The sequence below is a fragment of the Myotis yumanensis genome, unplaced genomic scaffold (assembly GCF_028538775.1).
Source record: "Myotis yumanensis isolate MYYU_CA2020_CCGP unplaced genomic scaffold, mMyoYum1.0.hap1 SCAF_3, whole genome shotgun sequence".
Classification (NCBI taxonomy): Eukaryota; Metazoa; Chordata; class Mammalia; order Chiroptera; family Vespertilionidae; genus Myotis; species Myotis yumanensis.
The window spans coordinates 6994462-7019444 of NW_027223754.1; the positions used below are offsets into that span (position 1 = coordinate 6994462).

The window sequence follows — 24983 nt, forward strand, 5'->3', positions numbered from 1 at the left end:
AGCGGGTTGGTGCTGGGGGAGAAGGAGAGCGCGTCCTTCGTCCTCCCGGCTGGCGTCTGCAGCCTTCGGTGAGTGGTGCTCCTTTCGTCGCCCCCAGACTCCTCTTGATTTAGGGGTCCTTTGTTCATTTTCGGACTGGTCTCTGTATCTGTGGGCCTGCTTGTGTTTTGTTGTTGCTGTTATTTTTAAATCTCATGTAAGTGAGATATGGGGCACGCTGTTACGAGCTGGATCCATTGCTAGTATTTCCAGCATCCTTTAACAGCCAGGTAAACGCGCTATCCCCTGAAGAACATTATGGAGAGCCGGGCCTGGCGCTCGGCTGCACGTTAGGATCGTCTGGAGAATCTTCTAAAACCTCAGTGTGAAGGCTGCACCCACACCAACTAAGTCAGACTCTCCCAGCGAGATCCAAGCTTCGGCGTCTTTACAGCTCCCCGTGCAGCCAGGTCTCAGAGAATTGGGGTTTTTACTTTTTCTTGTTAGTCCTTTGTTTCTTTCACCAGACTTCTTTAAACTCCTAACAGACAGCATTTTACATATATATATATATATATATATATATATATATCCTATGTATCCTGTCATGATATTTTCCCCTACGGAATCAAATTGAGTTCTTTGCAATAGAACTTGAAATAAAAGTTTTTCTAGCCCGGCCGGCGTGGCTCAGTGGTTGAGTGTCGCGACCTATGAACTAGGACAGTGGTCGGCAAACTCATTAGTCAACAGAGCCAAATATCAACAGTACAACGATTGAAATTTCTTTTGAGAGCCAAATTTTTTAAACTTAAACTATATAGGTAGGTACATTGTTATGAACTTAATTAGGGTACTCCTAAGGCTTAGAAAGAGCCACACTCAAGGGGCCAAAGAGCCGCATGTGGCTCGCGAGCCGCAGTTTGCCGACCACGGGTCTAGGAGGTCATAGTTCAATTCCAGGTCAGGAAACAGGCCCGGGTTGTGGGCTCCATCCCCAGTGTGGGGAGTGCAGGAGGCAGCCGATCAATGATTCTCTCTCATCACTGATGTTTCTCTCTCTCTCTCTCTCTATCTCTCTCTATCTATCTATCTCCCTCTCTCCCTCCCTTCCTCTCTGAAATCAATAAAAATCTACTTTTTAAAAAAAGTGTTTCCGGTCCAACCTCAGTGGCCCTGGGTGACGGTCGGAGCTATGGTGGCCCTGCTGGCTCCCCTCTTCACGCCGTGCGCTGTGAGATGTGTTTCCTTCCTCCTAGGCATCCTGTACAAGGGCAACGGGGAGAACCAGTTCATCTCCCAGCAGCCCCCGGTGGTCAGCAGCATCATGGGCAACGGGCGCCGGCGCAGCATCTCCTGCCCCAGCTGCAACGGGCAGGCGGACGGGAACAAGCTGCTGGCCCCGGTGGCCTTGGCCTGTGGGATCGACGGCAGCCTGTACGTGGGGGATTTCAACTACGTCCGCCGGATATTCCCTTCCGGAAACGTGACCAGCGTTCTAGAGCTGAGGTATGTCTTTCCTTCATTGGGGATTTTAATGAAAGCGAAGCATGCCTTTGTAAAAGGTCAATCTGGTGTCCTCATTTATTGATTTAAACATGCCTTCCCAATGTTTGCAATTCTCCCTAGAAATGGAAGCTGGATTCTTGGCTAAAGTTGGGGTAAAGCACAACATGTATATATTCCGTCGCAAATATATAAATAAGTATGAAGTCACCCCATCTATAAAATGTCTCACTGGTTTTAGTGAATTTTCTATTATCCCAGACAATGAAACTGTGATTTCTAAATCTCTTTAGTTGTCTGTGGAATAACGTTGAGCTATATATTGTTACTCTCTTATTTCACAGTGGGCGAAATTAAGACATAAAATATTTTCCTGCAGTTATCTTCCTACATTATTAGCCACGATGCCAATAGCTAAAGTAAAATATGGTTGTCTCGGCTCTGTTCACTTCAGTGTGATTATCAAAATCATTCCATTCTGTAAGTTATTTGATGAGCCTTGACCCACTCAATTCATTTCCAGTGATCTTTCTGCTTCCGTTGGCCATTTTCCATACAAATAACTAAAATCTCAGTATCCAACTCATGTTTTAGAAACCTTTTCTAACTGTGCTTTTTTCACCTCTTTTGTCTGCTTCCACCAAGAAATAAAGATTTTAGACATAGGTAAGCACCTTGCGTAAAGGTTGTCGTATGTTTCAAATGTCCTTCCATTTCAGTGCGATGCTCTGACCTTGTTCCATCATGAGAGAGGACACTCGGTATCACAGACCATCTCAGGCATTAAAACCACCCAATGAGCTAGCGTCATGCGACCTAGCACCAATTACGTAATGTGACCTGAAAACTATTTTCATGTCGATTAATGAAATTCCGTTACCAAAAATTATTATAAGGAGCATCTTCGTATAACAAAGAACATTTCTAAACGTCAGCTACTGACTCACATCAGCTAAGCCTACTGAGCAGCACAGAAATGATGCGCAGTAGGGAGTTTAAGGAGGGTCAAGTTTGACCAACAGCCAGGGCAGGTCCCAGTTTATGGGGCCCAAAGCTTAGTCAGTGTAGGGGACTCTGTTCAAGAAAAAGCATCTCAAAATATCATCCTTTGGCAAATCCTTAAAAACCAAAGATCGTGTGAACTGCTGCCACGGGCGTTGCTGGGCTGGGAGGAAGTCCTCCATGCGTGGGTTCCCCGGGGCTCACCCGTGATTAACCTCCCGGTGAGTTCCTCGCTGTGCAGCCTCTGTTTCCCTAAGGTGAGAGAGTTGCCAGATTCGAGTTTGAAGAAGTCATGCTTCCATTTCCTTACGGAGGAAGAGACTTCCTTCAGAGCCCGGGATGAATGTGGTTGAGCGAACACGGAGGCTCAGCTTCTCCGATTCTGTCCGCTGTGGAGACTTGCTAGTAGCTGGAGATGAGCTGCGTAGGGACACTTGACTGAAAACTTTCCTCCAGGCAGCAGAGAAGAGGCAAAAACAATGTTTAAAATAAAACTAGCAAAAAGCACGACACACCCAGGCATGTGCTTCAAATGAATGCGGATGTGCTGGAGGCGATACAGGAAAAACTAGCAAAGCAGCGCCCTCCTCACAAGCCGCCGGGGGCAGGCCTTGCACACGCCACTGCAGAGCCACCCCACCGCCCTCGGGGTGCACGTGAGGTCCCCGAGGCTCGGCAAGGGCGCCTGTCTTCCCCAAGATACAGTCTAAGAAGTGGGGGGCAGGGGTTTGAACCACTCTAAAGTGCGTGGGCTCCCCACTACACCACGGCCTGTTTCTGTGGGCCCAAATGGCTAGGTTTCTATGGGGTAATTTCCTGGGTCTTCAGAATGCTAGATGGGTTTCGTAATCATTTGACAAATTCATCAGCACTCTGATCTCTTTCTCGGGAAAATATCCATGTGGTTAGAGCTACACTGTTACTAACAGACCTTAACAAAATGCACTCGTGATGCACTAACTCGTGGTGGTTGGCGGTGATGCTCCTGCGGTCCTTCTCTCATGATCCTCCGAGCCTTCCTCCTCTGCACGCTGTCCCGGCCGTGTTGTGCTCCTGCCTGTCTCCTTCGTGTGCCATGCATGCAAAGTGCACTGTTCGGGTTTCATACTGATGTTAACTGACCACTTGACCACTTTGACAAGTAATAGTAGAAGACGAAGTCCATGCACCCAAGCCTCTGAATCTCGTAGGGGAAGCAAGATATAGATGTAACAGACCGAGTATTTTCCGTATCATTCTTTGACACTTCATCACACACATGGTTTGTGCTGAGAGAGTAATTCTGGGGAGGAAGAGAGTGCCGGGACGGGGAGGGGGAGGAACAGTTTCCTGGCAGGGTTGGTATTTGATGTAAGTCAATGAATGAAGTCTGGCCCTAGCTGGTTTGGCTCAGTGGATAGAGCATCGGCCCTCAGACTGAAGGGTCCGATTCCAGTCAAGGGCATGTACCTCGATTGTGGGTTTGCTCCTTGGAGCCCCTGGTCTGGGTGTGTGGGAGGCAACCTGGCGATATGTCTCTCCCACACTGATGTTTCTCTCTGTCTCTCCCCCTTTCTTCCACTGTCTCTTAAAGTCAATGGAGACATATCCTCAGTGAGGAATAACAACGACAAAAAAAGAAGTCTTAAATGGGCCAACCAGAAGACAGGAGGGGGGAGTCATGAAGCAAGAATAGAGAGCAAGTGAAGTTACTGGGGTCTGGGGTCTTGGGGGACTCAGACCCACCTGGATCTGAGCAAGGGACTCACGTTGCAATAATGAGGGAGACGGGGACAGGCAGGTATGGGCAGGTCGCTGAGGGCCTGAGCGCCCTAGGAATTGCTCTTCTCTAGGATAGCAGAGACGGGGGGAACCCTTTCCTGACCTTGAATGAGATGGCGGCATACTCAGGCAGCCTTCCAGGAAGATTGATTCCATCTGGTGTCAGTGGTCATGCTGGCGTGGTGATGAGTTAGAGAACTGTGAGATGCTAGGTGCCTACACTAGTATGGCTGTCATGAAGGAAATCGACCAATAAAATAAAGAAGTGAAGGAAATGGACACACTGTATGTGGGCGATAAGGAACAGGGAGATGTAGAAACTATCCAAGGTTTTTGAGCCCAAGTCATCAGGTGATAAATCATTGACAAGAATAGGAATTACATTTGCTTCATAAGTAATCAGTCAAAATTGATACTTGATTAATTAGTTGATTAATTAATTAAAGTCAGGATATTGGAGCTCATGGGCGCTTCTTAATTTCGCTTTAAAAATTAAAATTCTTTTCAGATGCTTCTTCCTGTTTGTCTACCTAGACCAGTGATGGCGAACCTATGACACACGTGTCAGAGGTGACACGCGAACTCATTCTTTTGGTTGATTTTTCTTTGTTAAATGGCATTTAAATATATAAAATAAATATTAAATATATAAGTCTTTGTTTTACTATGGTTGCAAATATCAAAAAATGTCTCTATGTGACACGGCACCAGAGTTAAGTTAGGGTTTTTCAAAATGCTGACACGCCGAGCTCAAAAGGTTTGCCATCACTGATCTAGACCATTATCCTCGTAGAGCTGAGGGGGTCCTGCCTGGAAGGGTCCTCCTGGCTTGTCCTTCCCCCACTTTCCTGGCTAGTGTAAAAGTCTTAGGAGTAGGTGACCGGAAAAAAAATAAATTGAAAAATGTGTCAACATCTATAAAAACGAATGGTGTAGTCAATAATAATTAACTAAAACATAAAAATGCATGCTTCTGGTCTTCTTATGATGTTTCATATACTATGAGCCATCTCATTAATTGCACTAGTGGGGGAACTAATTAGTATGAATATTAAATGATAAATATAAAAACACAGTCTTATTATTTTAAAATTTGGAATACTTCCTCACACCAAAGTTAGCAAGTACTGCCAGGCTGTTATATCAAATAAAAGTTCCTAGCTGTGCTATCATGAATAAATAGGTATCAGTACTACCCCATCAACATGTTAAATTTTTTATATGGGTGGGAGCTTCTGAGATGCTGAAAAGATAAGTTTCTCTTAGATATGCTAAAATTTCTCCATATGATGCTTGTAGTTTTCATTTGCTAACAAAACCTTTTTGCAGATAGTAAATGGTAGCTCATCTCCATGACAGTTCTTAAAAATCCTGAAATAAAGGAGCTTAAATTTATCGATACCAGCCAAAGCCCAGGGGCAGTTCAATACGTAGTACTAAAAACCAACTTTGTGGGTTTTATATCACCATTAAAAGATAAAGGACGTATCGGTCACAGGTCTGTAAATCTGAATCAATTAACATTTAGATACAAATTATAAAAGTATGTAAAACACGAAGCAGGCCCAGAAATGCCACCCAAATCCCTGCTTCCGATGATCTCAACAGCCCCGTGGTAGCCAGGAAACAGGCAGTTTACTCTTTACATGTAAGTCTGGTTTCTGTTCAAATGCTCTGCGTTCCCGAGGCTATCCACAGTTTCCAGCCAAACAGATGAAAGTGCTAGGATGTCGGTGGGTAGCGTGTTCTTTGCTGATGTTTCTCTACTCCAAGAGGTTGAATTGTGACCAAATGAATGAGCACATCTAGTATGCCTTTCCCCCCGGGCCTGTGTCCGATGGAACAAGACCACAGAGAAGATGGCCTGGGAATGATGGTAACCTAGGCAATTTGGGGCGAGCTAAGAGCCAAGATGCAAAATACTAAGAGGTCTAGACCTGACCTCCGTTTCTCGGATGTTGCTTTTCTTAGTCGGAATCTTAATGCAAATGGAAACCTTTCTGGAATGGGGACCTCAGTCGCTCCCGGGGAGGTCACCATGCCCCTCCCGCCGACCCATTCCAGCCGTCCTGCCGCCAGCACACTGTTCCCAGGCCGTGTCGAACCCGTTTCTACATGAGATCAATGACTGATCTAAACACGCCCCACCATCTGTGTCCACGCACCAGCTGTCAGAAAGCCCGGGCGTCAGTGGGCGTCCTTGAACCCCAGCCCAGCACAGATGACCAAGAGCCTCCTGCCACCGGGCTCCAACAAAATTGTCCAAGCCCACGCTTGTTTTTTAGTGCGTCAGGACCAAACCCTCCTCCTTCCGGAGGGGCTGGCTCTGAGCAGCTCTCTCTGCTGTTCCAGGCTGCCCTGCGGGAGGGTCATTCAGTTCACCTCCTGCCCTTCTGTGGGGCAGTTGCTCTGCCCGGGTCACAGCTCCTCCAGGGTTGTTCTAGGTAACGGCCTTGTGCAGAGTTAGAGCTTTCCTGGGCAGACATGGTGAAAGCCATCAGCCTGTGCTGCTTGATGAGAAATGTCCATTCAGAGCAGGAGATGCAGACAGCAGACCACGCGGGACATCCTCTCACCCCTGTCCTGCTGGGCGAAACCGGTGCCAAGAAAGTCACGGCTGATGGCGTGAATGTCCGTCCGTGATTTTTGCACCAGGAACACTCATGTCCCTTCGCTAAAGGGGGTGCCACTGCTGCTCAGGCCGGCAGCTCAGACACCCATTGCTTTTTTCTCAGATTGAGAGATGGCAGGAAAAACCATGCATCATCCGTGTATCTTTCTCATCAGGAGCACACAGACAGTTCAAAGTGGACGCTTGTGAGAGGGTCTGCATTGTCTCCGCTCTTTCTGCTGTTGCAATGGCAGGATTAAGGGAACATATCTGGACCTGTCCAAGTGTAGGTCATTACTTTTTTTCTTATCAGGATTTTCAGAAGGCAAACCATATGTTAGTTAACACTGAGTAGTGCTACAAAGCAACTGACACATTGCAGTGTACGAGGAGCTGGGACACAAGCAGATAGGAGGGTAGCTCATGCTTCTGGGTGTGAATTGTGTGCTAGGCCGTGTTCTGAGCATTTTACATGGATTAGTCCGTGCAGCCTATGGATTATTATCACCACCTTTGCCAGTGAGGAATTGGAGGCACGGAGAAGCGAGGTAACTTGCCCAAGCTCGCAGTTTGTGATGAAGTGAGGTTCAGACCCAGGCAACCTGGTCCAGAAGTCATGCTCATAGATATACAGCTGACAAGAAAATAACTGTGTGTGTGTGTGTGTGTGTGTGTGTGTGTAGGGGGGGGGGAGAGAGAGAGAGAGAGAGAGAGAGAATGAATGAATGAATGAATGAATGAGACGCAGTAAGACCAAGTTTGTCAGCAGGAGACACATGGAACCCAGTGGATTCCTACCTGTTGACATCTTTGTTCCGACTCCCAATCACTGAAACGCTTTTGAGAATTTTTTCCCCAGAGGCCGTATTGGCACACAGTGCAAAATTACATTAATTCTAAGCATGTGGGGCTGAGTGTTTGTAGGGAGCTGCCAGAATTAGTCCGTTTGTTGATGATGTTGGTCTTTCCATTTTTCGCAGGTAATCTATAATAATAAAAGCATAATATGCTAATTAGATTGGACAGCCGAACGACCTCCCGGACGTCCTTCCGTACAAAGCCAGGGCTGCAAGGGCCAAGGCAGAGGCAGAGGCAGCCGCAGCCGCTGCAGCGGCAGGGGCCAAGCCCCTTGCACGAATTTCATGCATCGGGCCTCTAGTAGGACATAAAATAGTATATATTTGCACTAGTTAATAGTTCTGAAACCAACTTTGCCAGATTACAATAGCGCAACCAGGACAGGCATGATGCTACGGTTTTTCAGGGGCAGCTGCTCGGTTTGGTTGGGTTTTGTAGGGAGAAAGCAGGAGAGTCCCCCGTGATGAGGTGCAGGTGAAATTGAAGGTGTATGGACTTCACAGGAGAGTCTGAGAGCAGCACCTTCCTGGAGCAAGCTTTATGCCTGTCATTCAAGGGCAATTTTTTCATGGCTTTGCACCAAACCGCAGAGATTTAGAGAACTTGCTTCCGTCTTTTAGGCAAGAAGCAGATCGTCTCCTGAAGGTAATTATTTTTAAGAATGCCAGGAAGGAACAGTCATGTCAGAGATTGCTACCAGTTCTTTTTTTTTAAATAGGGAGAAGGAGAGGGAGCTAGAAACATCCATGATTAGAGAAAATCATTCATCGGCCACCTCCTGCAATCCCCCCACTTGGGGGTCAACCTTGCAACCTGGGCCTGTGCCCTTGACCAGGAATCAAACCATGACCTCCTGGTTCATAGGTCGATGCTCAACCACTGAGCCATGCCGGCTGGGCTGCTACCCAGTCTCTCCCGTAGGTCATTGTGAGTACGCTACTCATCTTCAGGATTTTGGTACTGACTGCAGGTTGCAGCGTTCCCCATGGTGGGCTGTTTTGCTCTTACTTTCTCTGCGTATTAGGAGTAACTCCCCATACATGGTGGGGCTCACGTATGATCCTTTCTTACAGCAGCAACCCAGCTCATAGATACTACCTGGCCACCGACCCCGTCACCGGAGACTTGTACGTTTCGGACACTAACACCCGCAGGATTTATCGCCCCAAGTCGCTGACGGGGGCGAAGGACTTGACGAAAAATGCTGACGTGGTCGCGGGGACAGGGGAGCAATGCCTGCCCTTCGATGAAGCCAGATGCGGGGACGGGGGCAAGGCTGTGGAGGCGACACTCATGAGTCCCAAAGGTACCGGCATTTACCAGTTTGGGGATTTCCTTCTATTTAAAAAAGGGGAAAAAAAGGTAGACAATCTGCTTAGTGCTGATGGGGCTTAAAGCTGAGTCTCACATTTCACCCTCAGCTCTGTCTGGGACGCTGTTGTACACCTAGTGTTTGTAAAAGCCGTGGAACTTGAACGTGAGCCTGCTAGAATCCTAAGCTGATGTTACAGTAAATATTAGGTTCTTGGCATTTTTTTATTGTCATACCATTTTTTCCAACGTTGCAAAGAATAAAGCAGCTACTGTTATTCAGTCACATCCATTAAGTGTCAAGGAAGTGCCTGAATTCTTTCATTGTCCTGGAATTTCTTTGCCACGAATGAGTCCCAGGCCTCTTTGAAAACCACCGCTAAGCAGCCCTATTAGCCCGCACCCCGTTTGGAGCTGCTAGACTTTTGTTTCTATGCCCTGGGAAAAAATGCTTGCTGGGAGGAATTTCTGGGGAGAACAAGAGCTTGAATTCTATGTGAGGACGGTTTCTAGCTTTGAAACCCGTTGGGACTGACTCCTGGCTCATGTATTATGCCATTCATTACGGTGTTTTGGGTTGAGGGCTCTATTTTTTTTTCATTATAGCTAGCAACTGTTTGGTGAACAGTGACTGGGAAAAGTATTTGCTGTCCTGAATTATTCATTTCGTTGTAACAAGGTCAACAGAATACTCACCTTGGCTTGCATCTATGTTCGTTGGACTCTGCTAGTTACTGCAAGCTCCGTGTGACTGAATTTGACCTGTTTCTATAATTTATAGACAACATTATGCAGACATTGCCGTTTGATGTTTAACACCCAAGTTATAGTCTTAGGTTTAATGCCCAAGCGCTACGTATATGTTTCACAAACCAAGTGGGAATTCTCACAAATGCGGGTTATGTCTTCATTACCGTTCACATGTGTTTGTATTATGGACACGCCTATCTTGGGTTTTTCCTAATGTGTTTGCAATCTACTGTCCTACCTGCTACCTACCACCCACGTTATCACTGGGGTGAGCTGTTGAGTTTAGTGATAGGCCTACACGTTGAATCAGACGTTGAATTGTTTTTGAAAACTTACTAACCCTTGCTTCTCTTGGACCAAGGCATGGCAATTGATAAGAATGGATTGATCTACTTCGTTGATGGGACCATGATCAGAAAAGTTGATCAGAACGGAATCATCTCGACCCTCCTGGGCTCCAATGACCTGACGTCAGCCAGACCTTTAACCTGCGACACGAGCATGCACATCAGCCAGGTAGTTCGGAGTCCGCTGAACGGCTTCTCTTCTCAGGGGCCTCGTTGCTGAGTCGGTAGGCTGTGATGGCACCGTGTCAAACTGCCCGCGTCATGGATGGCGGTGTTGTGATAAAGCTGCCCCCTTTAAGTGTATCTTAGGAGCTAATAACAAATTCTTTTCTTTTTTAATATATTTTTATTGATTTCAGAGGGAGAGAGATAGAAACATCAGTGATGAGAGAGAATCATTGATCGGCTGCCTCCTGCATGCCCCACACTGGGGATGGAGCCCACAACCCGGGCATGTGCCCTGACCAGGAGTCAAACTGTGACCTCCTGGTTCATAGGTCGACACTCAACCACTGAGCCACGCTGGCTGGGCAAAAGTTACTTTCTTCTATAGTTCTGCATTTGATGAATTCAACGATTTACAGAATAATTACCATTAAGAAATGCTAAGCAGTTGTAATAAAATACCAGTTAAGTAGCAGCATGCAGAGATTACAGAAAGAACAAAACCACTTAAACCTCGAATCCTTTTATTACACGATCTCCTTACGCAGTAGAGAGAACCCCCTACAATTGGTCCCGAGGGACTTGCATTTAGAGTTGGGAACTTTACTATGGGCCTTACTGGAAGTACAATAGAACCTGAATGTATTTACGAGGTAGGAAGCCTGCCATTTGCTGGTTATTACTGCTAACGGAAACATCTGCGTTCATACCTCATTGATATCTATTAACTCTCTATTTAGAGGCTCATTGCCCATTTGGCTGTAACTTGCAAATCTTCCAATAAGCTACATTTTTTAAATAAAATGCTGTTCCCTACATTCATGTTCGTGCAGACTTTTCAAGTTTATTTTACTGTAGCCATTCAAAAGACAACTTTAAAACAGCTTCTCAAATTAAGGGTAATTTTCCCAAACGGTCTCATTTACTCTTCTGGCGAGTTAACTACATCGCAGCCGCTGACTGACCGGACCGTTTCTGCTTTATGTCCGAAGGTGCGTCTGGAGTGGCCCACTGACCTCGCCATTAACCCCATGGACAACTCCATCTACGTGCTGGACAACAACGTGGTCCTGCAGATCACCGAGAACCGCCAGGTGCGCATCGCCGCCGGGCGGCCCATGCACTGCCAGGTCCCCGGGGTGGAGTACTCCGTGGGCAAGCACGCGGTCCAGACGACGCTGGAATCCGCCACGGCCATCGCCGTGTCCTACAGTGGGGTCCTGTACATCACGGAAACCGACGAAAAGAAAATCAACCGCATACGGCAGGTCACGACCGACGGGGAGATCTCCTTGGTGGCCGGGATACCGTCGGAGTGTGACTGCAAAAACGACGCCAACTGCGACTGCTACCAGACTGGCGACGGCTATGCCAAAGATGCCAAACTCAGCGCCCCGTCGTCCCTCGCTGCTTCTCCGGATGGCACCCTGTACATCGCGGATCTGGGGAACATTCGCATCCGGGCGGTGTCCAAGAACAAGCCTTTCCTCAACTCCATGAACTTCTATGAAGTGGCCTCTCCGACCGATCAGGAACTCTACATCTTCGACATCAACGGCACTCACCAGTACACCGTGAGCCTGGTCACGGGGGACTACCTGTACAACTTCAGCTACAGCAACGACAACGACATCACCGCCGTGACCGACAGCAACGGCAACACCCTCCGCATTAGGCGGGACCCCAACCGGATGCCGGTCCGAGTGGTGTCTCCGGACAACCAGGTGATATGGCTGACCATAGGCACCAACGGGTGTCTGAAGAGCATGACCGCGCAAGGGCTGGAATTGGTTTTGTTCACTTACCACGGCAACAGCGGCCTGTTGGCCACCAAAAGCGATGAAACCGGATGGACAACGTTCTTTGAGTAAGTACATCAGAATGATACTTGGATGATACAATATTGTGATCCGATGTGAAATAATAATACAGTCTTAAAGGGATCCAGGTTCGGGGGGGCCTGGAGCCTCTAGAATTTGGGCTCCTCCTTTCTAAAAGAGACGACAAAAGGGACTCGGGGTCTTGGAAGGGACCCGTGATATAGTGAGACGCCCAACGCCCAAGTTCCGTTAGCAGAGAGGGAAGGCCACGTGTGCCTGAGGTCTCACTTTGTCCTGCGTGCGGCCCTAATATGTCAGCAACAGACTTTCGGGCGCATGCTACAGCCTTGGTTTTAGGCCTAACCCTGAGGATTTACCTCTGCCCATGTGGTAAGGCTGTTTTGAGACCTGTCACTGAAGAGGAACTTTAAAAACATTTGCAATGAACTTAGCCAATTGGTACATCAGTACTATAAGTAGTATCCTTTCTCTTTTTTCCTTTTCTTTTTCAATCACAGTTGACATACAATACTATGTTAGCTTCAGGTGTACACATAGTGATTCAACATGTATAGCTTACAAAGTGATGACTGTAAGTCTAGTACCCATCCGACAGCCCACATGGTTATTACAGTATTAATGACTATACTCCCTATGCTGTACTGTACATCCCCATATTTATTTTTATAACTGCCGATCCGTATTTCTTAATCCATCCACCTTTTTCACTCGGCCATCCAACCCCCCTTCCATCTGGCAACCATCAGTTTGCTTTCTGTATCTATAGGTTTGTTTCTGTTTTGTTTTGCCTTTTAGATTCCACATGTAAGTGAAATCATGTAGTATGTGTCTTTCTCTGTCTGTCTTATATCACTTAGCATAATACCCTCCAGTTCCATCCATGTTGTCACAAATGGCAACATTTCATTCTTTTTATGGCTGAGTGATGTATATGTATGCCCACTGTATATATGTACCACATCTTCTTTATTCATTTGTCTGTTGATGTACACTTAGGTTGCTTCCATATCTTGGCTGTCTATATTATAAAAACCCAGTGGCCCTAACGCCATAATGACCAAAGACCAGCGCGGGTGGGCGGGGCCGTGTGATTTTGCGCACTAGGCTTCTAGTTGTTAATAATGCTGCAATTAACCTAGTGGTGCTTATATCTTTTCAAATTAGTGTTTTGGATTTGTTTTTAATAAATACTAAGAAGGGTTATTGCTGGGTCATATAGTAGTTCTATATTTAATTTTTTAGGAATCTCTATACCAAGCATGTCAAACTCGTGGCCAACAGGCTGCACGCATGCGGCCCACCAGCTGTGAGTTTGACATGCTTCCATATTGTTTTCCAATGTACGTTCCCACCAATAGTGCACAAGGGTTTCCTTTTCTCCACGTTTTCACCAGCAGTTGTTGATTGTTGATTTATTGATAACACCATTCTGACAGGTGTGGTTTTAACTTACGTTTGCCTGATGATTAGTGATGTTGAGCATCTTTTCATATACCTGTGGGCCATCTGTATGTCCTCTTTGGAGAAGTGTCTATTCAGGTCCTCTGCCCACACATGTTAGTCTTATCAAATAGAAGAGCTTAACTTTTTATAATCAGTTACTATAGAGTCTAATCTGCTGAAAAGAACCCAACCACTAAATGCAAATCGGGAACTGCTGGTCGCTCTGAAAGCATATGGAAAAGTATGCCCATCTAGCTGGGCATCCTGCCCAGGGAGTGGAACAGTGGCCTGACATGTATTGTGCGGGGAATGCACGTGTAAAATCATTTCCGTTCCTTGTTCACTGCACAGACCGTAAGGGGGAATTCGGTGTACAGAAGTGGCATGTTGACAAATGCAAAATCATCCTTGAAATGAACACTGAGTTCCTTAGTGTGGTTTTTATCATGAGATGCTGAAGCAGAACTATTTTCTGTAGGAACACACCTCTACAATTATAGTAAAATTCGGTAGAAGAAATGATCCCGTATACAAATTTCTTCCGCACAGCTTCTCCAGTGGGTCTTACGTGGAAAGCATAGTCCTATGGCAGCTCAAATTGCTTTTCTTTTTCTTTTCTTTTTTTTTAAATATGTTTTTATGTATTTCAGAGAGAGGAAGAGGGAGGGAGAGAGAGTTACAAACATCAATGATGGGAGAGAATCATTGATTGGCAGCCTTCTGTATACCCCCTCCTGGGGGTCGAGCCTGCAACCTGGGCATGTGCTCTGACCGGGAACTGAGCTGTGACCTTCTGGTTCATGGGTCAATGGTCAACCATGGAGTCACACCAGCTGGGCTGCTTTTCTTTTTTGACAAACTCCCCTTTAATAAAATTAATGTGACCAGCAGCTTGATTTTGTCAGGAACAAACCTTTCCACTGAATTACATTAGAATTTTAGGATTGCAATGGGAAAGGGATAAATCGGAAGTTATAAAATGGTACTACCTACTGTGCACCATTTTCAAAGTGATAGCAGGCTATATTGCCCAAGGCGGGGTCGGGGGAGATGACAGAAGGAGTGTTCCTGTCGGAGAGGCTGGGCAGGAGAAGTGGTGGTGCCGAGGGGCTCAGGTTAGGCGAAAGCAGGGAAATGCTGTCCAGGACGCAGGCCTGTTCTGCGGGCCATTTTTAAAGGTGTCATTGGCTCCCAGGTTTTGACCCTGCACAGGAGTTTCCCGTGTGGTCGTCAATGACACAAGACCGTCTGGCCGCAGTTGCAGTGGTCCTCTTAGGGCCTATAGGTGAGTGTTCACCATGTTCGAAAAACGAAAGAGAGGAGGAGTTAGTCTAAACAGAAAGATCTCACCTGCTAAAGATGTGTCATTTACAGAGTTCACACCCAACGCGAAACCACAGCTCTCATGGCTGAGCGCACCCAGACGCACAGCCAGGGAGTGTACTGGGCAGTAGAATACTTTATCTCATGGAAAACGGCAGTGCACAGCTCTCTGCTGCCGCCCCCAGAAAACTCAAGCATTAGGCGCAGGAGAGGCTCCGTGTCTGGGTGTAGAGACGGCTGGGGGAGAGCTGAGTTCCGGCTGGTCTGGGGGTGGCGCCCCCGGGTGGTGGCAGGTGTTCTACCCGGGACGTGAAATGCGTGGAGCTTTCCGTGTGTGGAGCTGCCTATGATGGGGTGTGAGCTGTCTTCGCATTCACAGGGCAAACAGCTGCGTCTCAGCCCCTGCATGTGTATGAGGTGTGCGTGGGCCTCTGGCTGCTCATCTGGGTGCTATGTTGCCCCTCCTTCAGGCTTCGCCATTCCGGAACGGGCTTCTGAACCGTGTCTTTAGAATGAATGAGCTCCCGCTGGCACCAGCTCTGAGACAATCAAAGACAGGATCTCAGCGGAGGAGGGACAGGCGGTGAGGAGGGTCTGCCACACGCCGGGCAGGTGCCGACCGCGCAGGTCGTTCGGGAAACCCCACGGCAGTTATTGCAAACCAGGCCCACGTGTCCACTCGCGTCGGTCCTGCCTCCCGTCCGAGTAGCCGGACGTGGGGGCCATGTTGTGTTTCCTTGTGTGTGCGCTGCTGTAACAGCGCTGTTAGCGAACCATAGAGCATCTTCCCCGGACAGACTGAGGGCCTTGCCTTTACTTACATAGACGCCCGAATCCAGCCCTGAGGACTCAACATCTTATTGTTCTCTCGGCCAAAGCTGCATTAAAAATAGACGGCCCATTGGATCAATTCTGACCAAGATATGGCGCCCGGCCCACCTCCTTTATGGCCCTTTTTTTTTTTCTGTCTTCATGGAAGAACACATTCCGGGCATCCAGAATTATTTTTCAGAGATTTTTTTATCAGCAAATCACTTAAAAGCATGGGAAATGCTGTGGTTGATTTCCATTTTTGCTATTTTGTTTAATCGCTATATGTTTTTAATTGCTATATGTTTTTAAGCTGGATCCACCAACACTAACAAATAATTTTTGCTTTAAGTGTTTAACCAGAATGTATAATCCCAGGAACATCAGTTAAAAAAAATGTGTACGCAGTTGATTCAAGGGCTGCTGTCCGTTTCAGACAACAGCCTGAACACGACCGGGGTGATGCTGTTATTAACACCTGACTTAAGACGGTTTTCTTCTGCAGTCCAGTTTTGAGAAATAATGTGTTCTGTGCTGGTGTCAAAGCAGGAAGGGAAATGAGGAAATCGGATGTTACTAAGATTATTCAAAAAAAAAAAAGGAACAGATTCGTCAGGTTGTGTCCGTCTATCTCAGCACACAGTACGTTACCGAATTCCTCGGATATCGTTAGTGTACTCTGCGGGCGGCAGTGGGCACAGGGCCACACTAACTCTTGCCCTGGGTACCATGGAGCAGGTGATGGCTGTGGGCGTGCAGAACGGCTCCAAGATGGTCCAAGAGTGAGCCGTGCAGTTGCCAAAAGAGTTTGACTCCCTCTTTAGACTAACGCGTCACGGTCGTCTCAGTGACCATCACACGACTCCCCTAAGACTGAGTAACACACGCCGCCATCGTAAAGGATCTATATTATAAAAAGCCAGTGACTGTAGCGACCAAACGACTGGTCACCAGGAGGTGCATTGATGGGTCTCTCGGCGCGGAGGGGGTCTGGGTCCCATGCGATTTCGCACGCTGGGCCTCTAGTCATTTGATAACAGAGCAGGAAATGGACACGCTGACAGCCGGTGGAAGGGAACTTTTTATTGTTTTCTCTGACCATCACGGAACTGAAGATGGACAGTTGGGGATTTTCAGGAGACGGTCAGCATCGCTCACTCCCTCCTGTGACCTCACTATCAGAGCAAGTCCAGCAGCCCTGCTCCTGGCCGCCCCACCTCCCGGCCCCTCGCCGAGGTTCCAGGATCCTGGGATGGTTTCAGAAGGTCTAGGGGCTGCAGGACAGCACAGGATGGACATTGTTCTTTCCTGAACTCCGTCCCAGGGTCAGGGGAGGCCATGAAGGAGAGGAGACAACTGGGATAGCCATCCACACTGTCCAGGGCGCCCTCCTCCCTCAGTGTTCACTGCTGGGGTCCAATCCCAGTGGGTCCAGGGGTCCCCAAAGGTGTGGACGGAGTCGGCGAAGAAGGAATGACACAGGGTCAGAGTTCAGTTGATCAGCATAGCGAGGTTCTCCCTCCAGGATCTCAAGCCAGGAACTCCAGCCAAGTTCTGGTCAGGATCTCCAGTGAAGTTCTGGTCTCCAGCGAAGTTCTGGTTAGGATCCAGCCAAGTTCTGGTCAGGATCTCCAGCCAGGTTCTGTAGCCATGTTCTCTTGCTAGGTTCTCCATCCAGCTTCTCCAGCCAGGTTCTCCAGCCAGGTTCTAGCCAGGTTCGGTCGCCATGTTCTGTCTAGGTTCTCCAGCCAAGATCTGTAGCCAGGTTCTGTCCAGGATCTTTTGCCATGTTCTCTCGCTAGGTTCTGTCTCTAGGTTCTGTCTAGGATCTCCAGCCAAGTCCTGTCTCTAGGTTCTCTCTCTAGGTTCTCTGTCTTGTTACATCTATATTTATACCAGTTGATTTTAATCCTGTCAATTTCTATTGCAAAGGTTAGGGCGTTTCTTATCTCCATTCCAGGGAGTAAAGATTATGTAACTTAAGGGTGATTGTTTGTAGTTAAAGTGATTAACTACCCGCCTCACACTTAGTTAAGAGGTTTTATCCCCTCCTTAACTTCAGGGAAAAATCCCTACCTGGGAAAACAACCTTTCTCGGAGAGGTAACCTTGGTTAAAACACATAGTGCTAAAGGGAGCAAACATATTAAGAACAGTATGCCATATACGCCAGGTCCCTTGAAACATGCTGTGCAGATGTTTCTTCTCTGCAGCGACTGTGTCAAGCAACAAGGATGGACCGGCTCACGGCAGTTCACGGCGCCCTCCTCCCTCAGTGTTCACGGCGCCCTCCTCCCTCAGTGTTCACGGCGCCCTCCTCCCTCAGTGTTCACGGCGCCCTCCTCCTTCAGTGTTCACGGCGCCCTCCTCCCTCAGTGTTCACGGCGCCCTCCTCCCTCACTGCTCTCTTTTTGGTCTCTCTCCCAAGAGGCAGCACAGGCAGCCTGGACCACACGGGGACCTGAGATCCTGAGGTCCTGCCCCGATTGGTCAGTTACCCCTAACAGGGTGACTGTGGGCAAGTCCCAGCCCCTCCCCAAAATGCTGTGCCTTCACCTGTAAAAGGAAAGACGTCCTAATCATTAAAGACCTCTTCCTACGCTAAAAACTCTGTGATTCTGGCGTTTTTCCTCAACTTTTCTTAGGCCCCTGTCAAGGCTTGTTTCAAAAGAAACATCATTTCTCAAATTACCACGTTTCCTTTGCTAAAATAGTTAGGCGTGTTGCCTTTCTGTCAAACCTCATATTTTTTATATGATGCCAGTGCTTGTGGTGGCAATTCATAATAATAAATTAGGTTTCTCTGTCCGAGTGGGCTCCCTGCTTTTCTATGTAAGCCTTTCTGACTTACTGGGACACACACACACACACACACACACACACACACACACACCGTGCCTCCTTGCTCTCCCTGCACAGCCGTTTCCCCGTGGGGCTCTGTGTGTCACAGACATGGGCCAGGGGACGGAGAGGAAGACGAGAGAGAAAGATGAGTTTGTCCTCTGCACATTCAGGGCCCCTTGGAATAAACCCAGGAGGATGAGGGTGTGCACAGTTCTGTTTTACAGATTTTTTTGGAACAAAAATGTCCATTGCCATCCGCTGCCTGGTAAGTCTACATGTCAAGAGTTGCCCACGACTTTTGTTATCTAAACAAGTAAGATGTGTCCTGCTCATGTCAACGGTCCTCGGTCCATAAACAATATGTTAATGACTTATAGATGATCATTATGACCCTCCTCATAGTGGTGGCCAGCCCAGAATCTTCCCACCCCCAAAGGGAGCTAATTCCGATGTCCTGACGTGGATGCCCTTTTCTCCAGGCCTCTGGATTTCAGAGCCGGGCTTCGTCCCTTCGTCATTTATCCCTGATGTGGTCATGTAAGGAAGGGACACTGGGTCCCTTTTTTATTCAATTTTGAAAAAAATATGTCATATCTGTAACCATCTCTCATTAGGCTCAATGCTCGGAGAAAGGGCTGGGCCCGAGAGGAGGAGGAAGGCTCTGTCCTTGACTGTGGTCCTGAACTCCTGTTGTCTGGGGCCGTGGTCGGCAAACTGCGGCTCTCGAGTCACATGAGGCTCTTTGGCCCCTTGAGTGTGGCTCTTCCTAAGCCTTACGAGTACCCTAATTAAGTTCATAACAATGTACCTACCTATATAGTTTAAGTTTAAAAAATTTGGCTCTCAAAAGAAATTTCAGTCGTTGTACTGTTGATATTTGGCTCTGTTGACTAATGACTTTGCCGACCACTGGTCTGGGGTGTTTGAAAAAGTGAGTAGAGGCTTGAACTGCAGGCTTCTGCCCTCTCTGATTTATGGAGCCAAGTGCTTGCGGGAATTTGGCCCATCAGCAAGTCCTCTGAGAGACGTGCAACCGAAGCAGGTGGTAAACACCTTTCCCCGCCTCCCATGGGACCCTGACCCTTTCTCATTGAGATCCTCTTAGCCCTGGAGATGAAAATCACATAAAATACTGTCCTATTTTGCATTTTCCCTGTCACCTTTGGTGGAACATAGGTAGCAGTCAGCTGAGTACCAGATGAGCCCATGATCGGGGAGTCGGTGGGTCACTCTGGTTAACTTGATGGAAGCAGTTTGCATATTCTAAACGGAGCCTTGTTTTTGAGGATTCCCTGCAGACAGCTCTGCTGCAGAATTCAAAGAAGTTACGATTTGTCTGCGAGGTCATTGTTAGGATACGTGAATCTCAGACTCATAACTGCATGCTCACGTGTAAATTCTTCTGGTATTTGTATTACAAGTCACAGGACTGCTCTTAGGACCCCAACCCGGCCCCCCACCGCGTTTATATGGGATTCTGTTCTGACTTGGCTGTTGGTGCGAGTCCTTCATCGGGAATGAGGATCAAGGTGTGATCGATGCGTGCGTTGTTGTTATGATGGTTAGTGAGTGTGTCTGCTTCAGAATGGCGGACAAGTCTGTTACACGTTAGCTTTGCAGAAAAAGCATTGCCCAGCAGGTGGCAAGATGGAGGGGACTTTTCTGGATTCCGCTGGCTGTTAAACTGAAGGAAATTTTAACCTAAGGGACTCCAATAGATGGAAGAAAAGATTATCGCTCTGTGTGAGAGGGGCCCCAGGTTAGGTAGGTCTTTCGTGGGGGTCCTCGCTTTGGGTCAAGGCTGCAAGAAGACAATGTACCCGACTAAGCAGCTCTCAGGACAGGCTGGTGCTGGGTGGGGAAGACACAGAGGAACATGACCCCAACCCAAGGCCCCTAGAATGTACCCAGCAGCCCCTGCGGCTGTCCTGCCTTCTCAGAACAGGCGTGTTGCCTGAGAAACCATCCGGAGATCACACACACACCGGGCAGGTTCTCATGGCTCTTCCACAGCAAAGAGAAGAAAGGTGCGGGCGCAGGGCACTGCCAAGACTACAGCATCCGTACAAAAACCTGCCCCGTTTTTCAGACAGACCCGTTCGGTGTCAGGCTGCATCAGAGGCCGGCCCTCGGCGCCAGGGCTGGGGCCCGTCCTCCACCTCCCGTTCTCGTCTCGGGTTCACTGGCTTCTCTCAATCCCTGCTCTGATTTTCACGGGTTTTTTCTCAAAAACAGAAGATTAATTTTAAAAACATTTGATCAAAGGAGATCAAAGGATTTTACTCCCAAGGAAGCACTCAAGACAATAGGTAATCCTGCTAGGTTAAATGTGCGGGATCCATCGTCTGCTGACACGTGTGGGTCACAGTCTGAGTCCGTCGATCTTCTCCCAGTGGAAGGGCCACTGCAGATGTTTCACGGAGGAGTGTCACCTGGCGTTCCCGTGACAACGGGGAGAGGACAGACCTGCTTTAAATCTAGGGCAGCTGTGGGGGGAAGACAAAGGGAAGGATCAGGAACTCCGTATCTGTGAGGGGAGAGAGAGAATGTCCCGCCCGGAGGAATACATCATTTTCCACAGAGAATGGCTGAAGCCCGATCTCTGGGGCATTTGTCCGTAATCCCCCTGCTTAGGAGACTTGAAAAGCGAGTTTAGAGTATCCCACAAAGGCTAGAACAGCAAGGCTAGGTAAAAACGCAACAAAATTAGAGACAACAGATAGATAAACATCAGACAAGGGCATCCCATGAGTGAACACATGAACGAACGGAGGCCCTGAGGCCTGGGGAGCGAGCCCTTTCCCAGCCAGGCCTCTGGGAGGGGGCATCGGAGCGGAGAGGATGTGTGCTGGGGCGTGAATTGGAAGCCCGAGGCTTGGGCCCATGAATAGAAGGAGAGCAGGAAGCTGATGTTCTCTTCCAGTTCCCTGGGGCCTGTCACATTGTGAAGTCCCAACAGGAATGAAAGAGATGCACTCAGAGAGAAACAAATGCAGGGCAGGGCTGTTCACCCCCGAGGCCAAGGCCGGCTGCAGTGAGGACAGCCAGGAGCGCCCGGAAGTGGGGAGTATGTCCACAGGCGTAGGTTTGGGGGGAGGCCTCCCTCCCCACAGCCCCGTATTTCAGAGGGCAGTTGGCCACTTGCTGGGCGTTGTGTGTCTGTTTTTGTCCGGGTGAGGAGGGGTCACCTGGCATTCTCAAAGTCCCCGAAAGTCGCCCTTGCCTCCTTCGCTCACTCCCTAGTCCCAAGTCCCCTGGTACCTTGCATGGCCATGTGCACCTTGCTTTCATTTCTCTGGAAGTGGGTGCTGACCTGGGGGGCAGCTGTCGCTGGTCCCCACTGAAATGAAACAAAATAATGATGGGAGGTTTTTTTTATCAAGTTTCACTTTGTTAACGTAAAAAAACCATTGAAACCTGTAAAGAATTTTTGTGAGTTTATTTGAGCCAAACTGTCGACATATGCCGGGAAGCAGAACCTCAACGAATTGAGATAGTGCTCCGGAGAATGGCGGGGTTACATTTGTATTTATACATTTGCAATTAAAGGAGGGACGTAGGTGGGTTACATGAAATTCATTGGTGATAGATTAAGGAGGAGGGATAAAGCAAAGCAGGGAAACCCCTGGGATTGGATAAAAAGTAAAATGATGGACACATACTTAGGTGGGTGCAGGATCAATTAACATGATAATGAAGGAATTCGTGGTGTCTGTCCTGGCGCCCAGAACATTTGGTTGTGCCCCAGGGGCTCCAGAAAAAGGGAAGTTACAAGTTACCCAGACATTTCAAGTGTATGTTATCATAGATGCAAAAAGACAGAGAGGCTCAGTTAAAGTAAAGGTTGACCTTGTCAGTGAAGATACTGGCCTAGGACGTAACTGCCCACCATAACTGCTTTTAATTAAAGTTTAATTTCAGACCATCCTTTGTGGTGACTTTAGGTCTCTGAATCTGCTAGGCTGCCACGCAGGCCTCCCCTGAGCTTGTCAGGTCAGCGTGTGGCCCCTTTCGTCCACAACTTATTCCTGGGAAAGATCGCTCACCCTGAAGTCAGGTCCCTCCTAGCTTTGATCTGTGTGCCGGGCCTTTCTTTAGGAAACCCTGGAGGAAACCGGTGATCGTTTGTCATTTAAAACCCCCTTGTCAGTCGCTGACTTTCTTTCTTGGCGAGGAAAATGGTCAGGTCTGAGAGGCACCCTCGCCCCGGCTCTGTGCGTGCTGCCATCATCAGCTCCTCACGTCCCCGCTTCCTCCTTTACTACGCTCCTCAGCTCCCACGGTCCCCTCTCCTCCCACCCCCTGGTGAAACCCGCCGGGGCCTCCCTCTACTGCAGAATGGACCCTAAGAGGACCCACGTCAGCCTGGCTGTCCACTCCCTGACCTCGCTGCCCTTCCATGCTCCTTCTCCACCCCTCACCTGCCGTGGCCGTGGCCGTGGCCGTGGCCGGAATGCCGTCCTGCCTTCTCTGCCTAAATCCCGCATCTCGGTCCAGGCTGGGCGAGGTCCCAGCTGAGGTGGGCCTCCCTCGCTGCTCGGCGTGGTGGCATCTCTCCGTGCCCCCCGAGCCCACGTGGCCCTCGTTTTCAGTAGCTCAGTTTTCCTGCGTGACTCCCCTCCCATCCGACTCTGCGTGCGCGTTGTGGCCGCAGTACCTCGCCCGCCCTGTGCGCTCAGTGAGAAGCTGGGAGGGCCGGGCAGGCAGGTGCTGGGGCCTCGAGCCTGGCCGCCCGCCTGGCCCGCCTGTGTGTGCACTTGAGCCCCATGGGTGCCTTCACGGACATGGTCACTCACTGCACCGCCCGCAGCGGGACTTGTTTTTCCCTCCCAGAGAGCCAGGGCTGGTAGGTTAGGGTCTGCATGCCAGCACCCTCTCCCATGCGTGTGCCTGGCTTCCCTGCCACGGGACACGGCGCAGGGGTGAGCCGTGAAGAGCCAAGGTGGCGGCTGGGAGATGCTCTCTGCGGGAGACGGGATGTTCCCGAGTTAGACTGTATGGAGCCGGAAAGCGTACGCCAGCCCGGGGGTCAAAGGGGGCAGGTGAATGGGCAGAGCGCTGGCAGGTGGCATCGCCTGCGGAAAGCTGGCCTCCCTGGGAACCAAGCCCGTGGTTGGCACGAGGATAATGGGCCCAGGCCCAGGCGTGCAGGTTGCAGGGATGGCCCGGCGTGAGATGCAGCCAGAGGCTGACCAACTCGCCTGACCACAGCCCGTGCCCACTTGCCGTCTAGAGAAGGCGGGGAGGGAGAATGCAGTGTGAATACATGCTCCATAGGAGATTCAAAAGGATGATCCTTTCTTCAGAACACGGCGTTTCCACGCTACGCTGTGAGAACGTCACGTGGTGTAAGAATACGTCTGGGGCGAGATCTCCCCGCAGGCTGGTGTTATCAGTGATTCTGTGTAAATAGGCCTGCATGTGTTTGTGTCTTCGAAAGCAGTCATTTCTCCAAGCAAGGACAGTGGTACACCGGGCTGGGCTCCTGCGTGCGGGCTGGGGGGCGGGGCGGTCTCCCTTCCTATCTCAGCTCTGCCTTTTATGGGTCCAAACAGTGGTTGCACTTAATGGCGCATTTTCTTTCTCTTCGATCCTCCCTCGCGCTGCTCTCTTCCCAGGCCCCGGCCCTGCCGCTGGCTGAGCAGCGTGGCCGAGTGTCAGAACATGTCAGTCCAGCCGTGATCTGATACCGCCCACGGGGGCACTGGGATCAGCGATCGGGGGGCTGAGCAGACCCCGTGCTCTCCCTCCGTCTCCTCACCCAGCCCCACCGTGACCCTGTCCTCTCTACTCTCACGACCTAGAACCTTCGCCTAGTTATTAACCAAGCTCTCAAAGCTAGTTTTTACACTTTAAAAGCCCTCTGTCCTGTCAGAACAGAATATCATGTAGGTACTTCTGTAGCCCTTGCCCCTTGTTGCCCCTACTCACACCTATGATTAAGATGCCCTCCACACTCTCTCCCCTGTCTGTCACTATTAAGGTGCTCTCTCTACGTGGCCCACATCTGGGCTGACCCTAGGTAGGGCTTGGTTAGAGTCTCCAGTTCACTTAGACCCGTGGTCAGCAAACTGAGGCTCGCGAGCCATATGCGGCTCTTTGGCTCCTTGAGTGTGGCTCTTCCACAAAATACCACGTGAGGGCGTGCACGTACAGTGCGATTGAAACTCCATGGCCCATGCGCAGAAGTCGGTTTTCGGTCTGGGCAAGTCTGTTTTGAAGAAGTACTGTTGATATTTGGCTCTGTTGACTAATGAGTTTGCCGACCACTGGCTTAGACCTTTGATTAGTGAAGCAGCCTTAGTACCCAGCTGAAACCCAATCTTAAGTATATGGTTGTCCCAAGGAAATCCCTACTTTTTCAGCCATAATTTGCCTTTATTTTTCTTCACACCACATTGTCATTTTTGAAATGTTCTCTGATGCTACCACA

At 49.0% G+C, this 24983-nt stretch overlaps 1 protein-coding gene across 11 annotated transcripts in view; it reads left to right on the forward strand.

Moving 5' to 3' along the window:
• Nucleotides 1-24983, forward strand: part of TENM3 (teneurin transmembrane protein 3) — a 670243-nt gene that overhangs the window by 625006 nt on the left and 20254 nt on the right. For 9 of the 11 annotated variants that reach the window (XM_070408131.1, XM_070408130.1, XM_070408129.1 and 6 more), the window contains 5 exons: nt 1239-1488; nt 2131-2151; nt 8791-9023; nt 10140-10294; nt 11283-12157. In XM_070408131.1, coding sequence (XP_070264232.1) covers nt 1239-1488; nt 2131-2151; nt 8791-9023; nt 10140-10294; nt 11283-12157 — 1534 coding nt within the window. The remainder of the gene's footprint in view (nt 1-1238; nt 1489-2130; nt 2152-8790; nt 9024-10139; nt 10295-11282; nt 12158-24983) is intronic. The other 2 variants (XM_070408137.1, XM_070408138.1) reach the window with 2 other exon arrangements.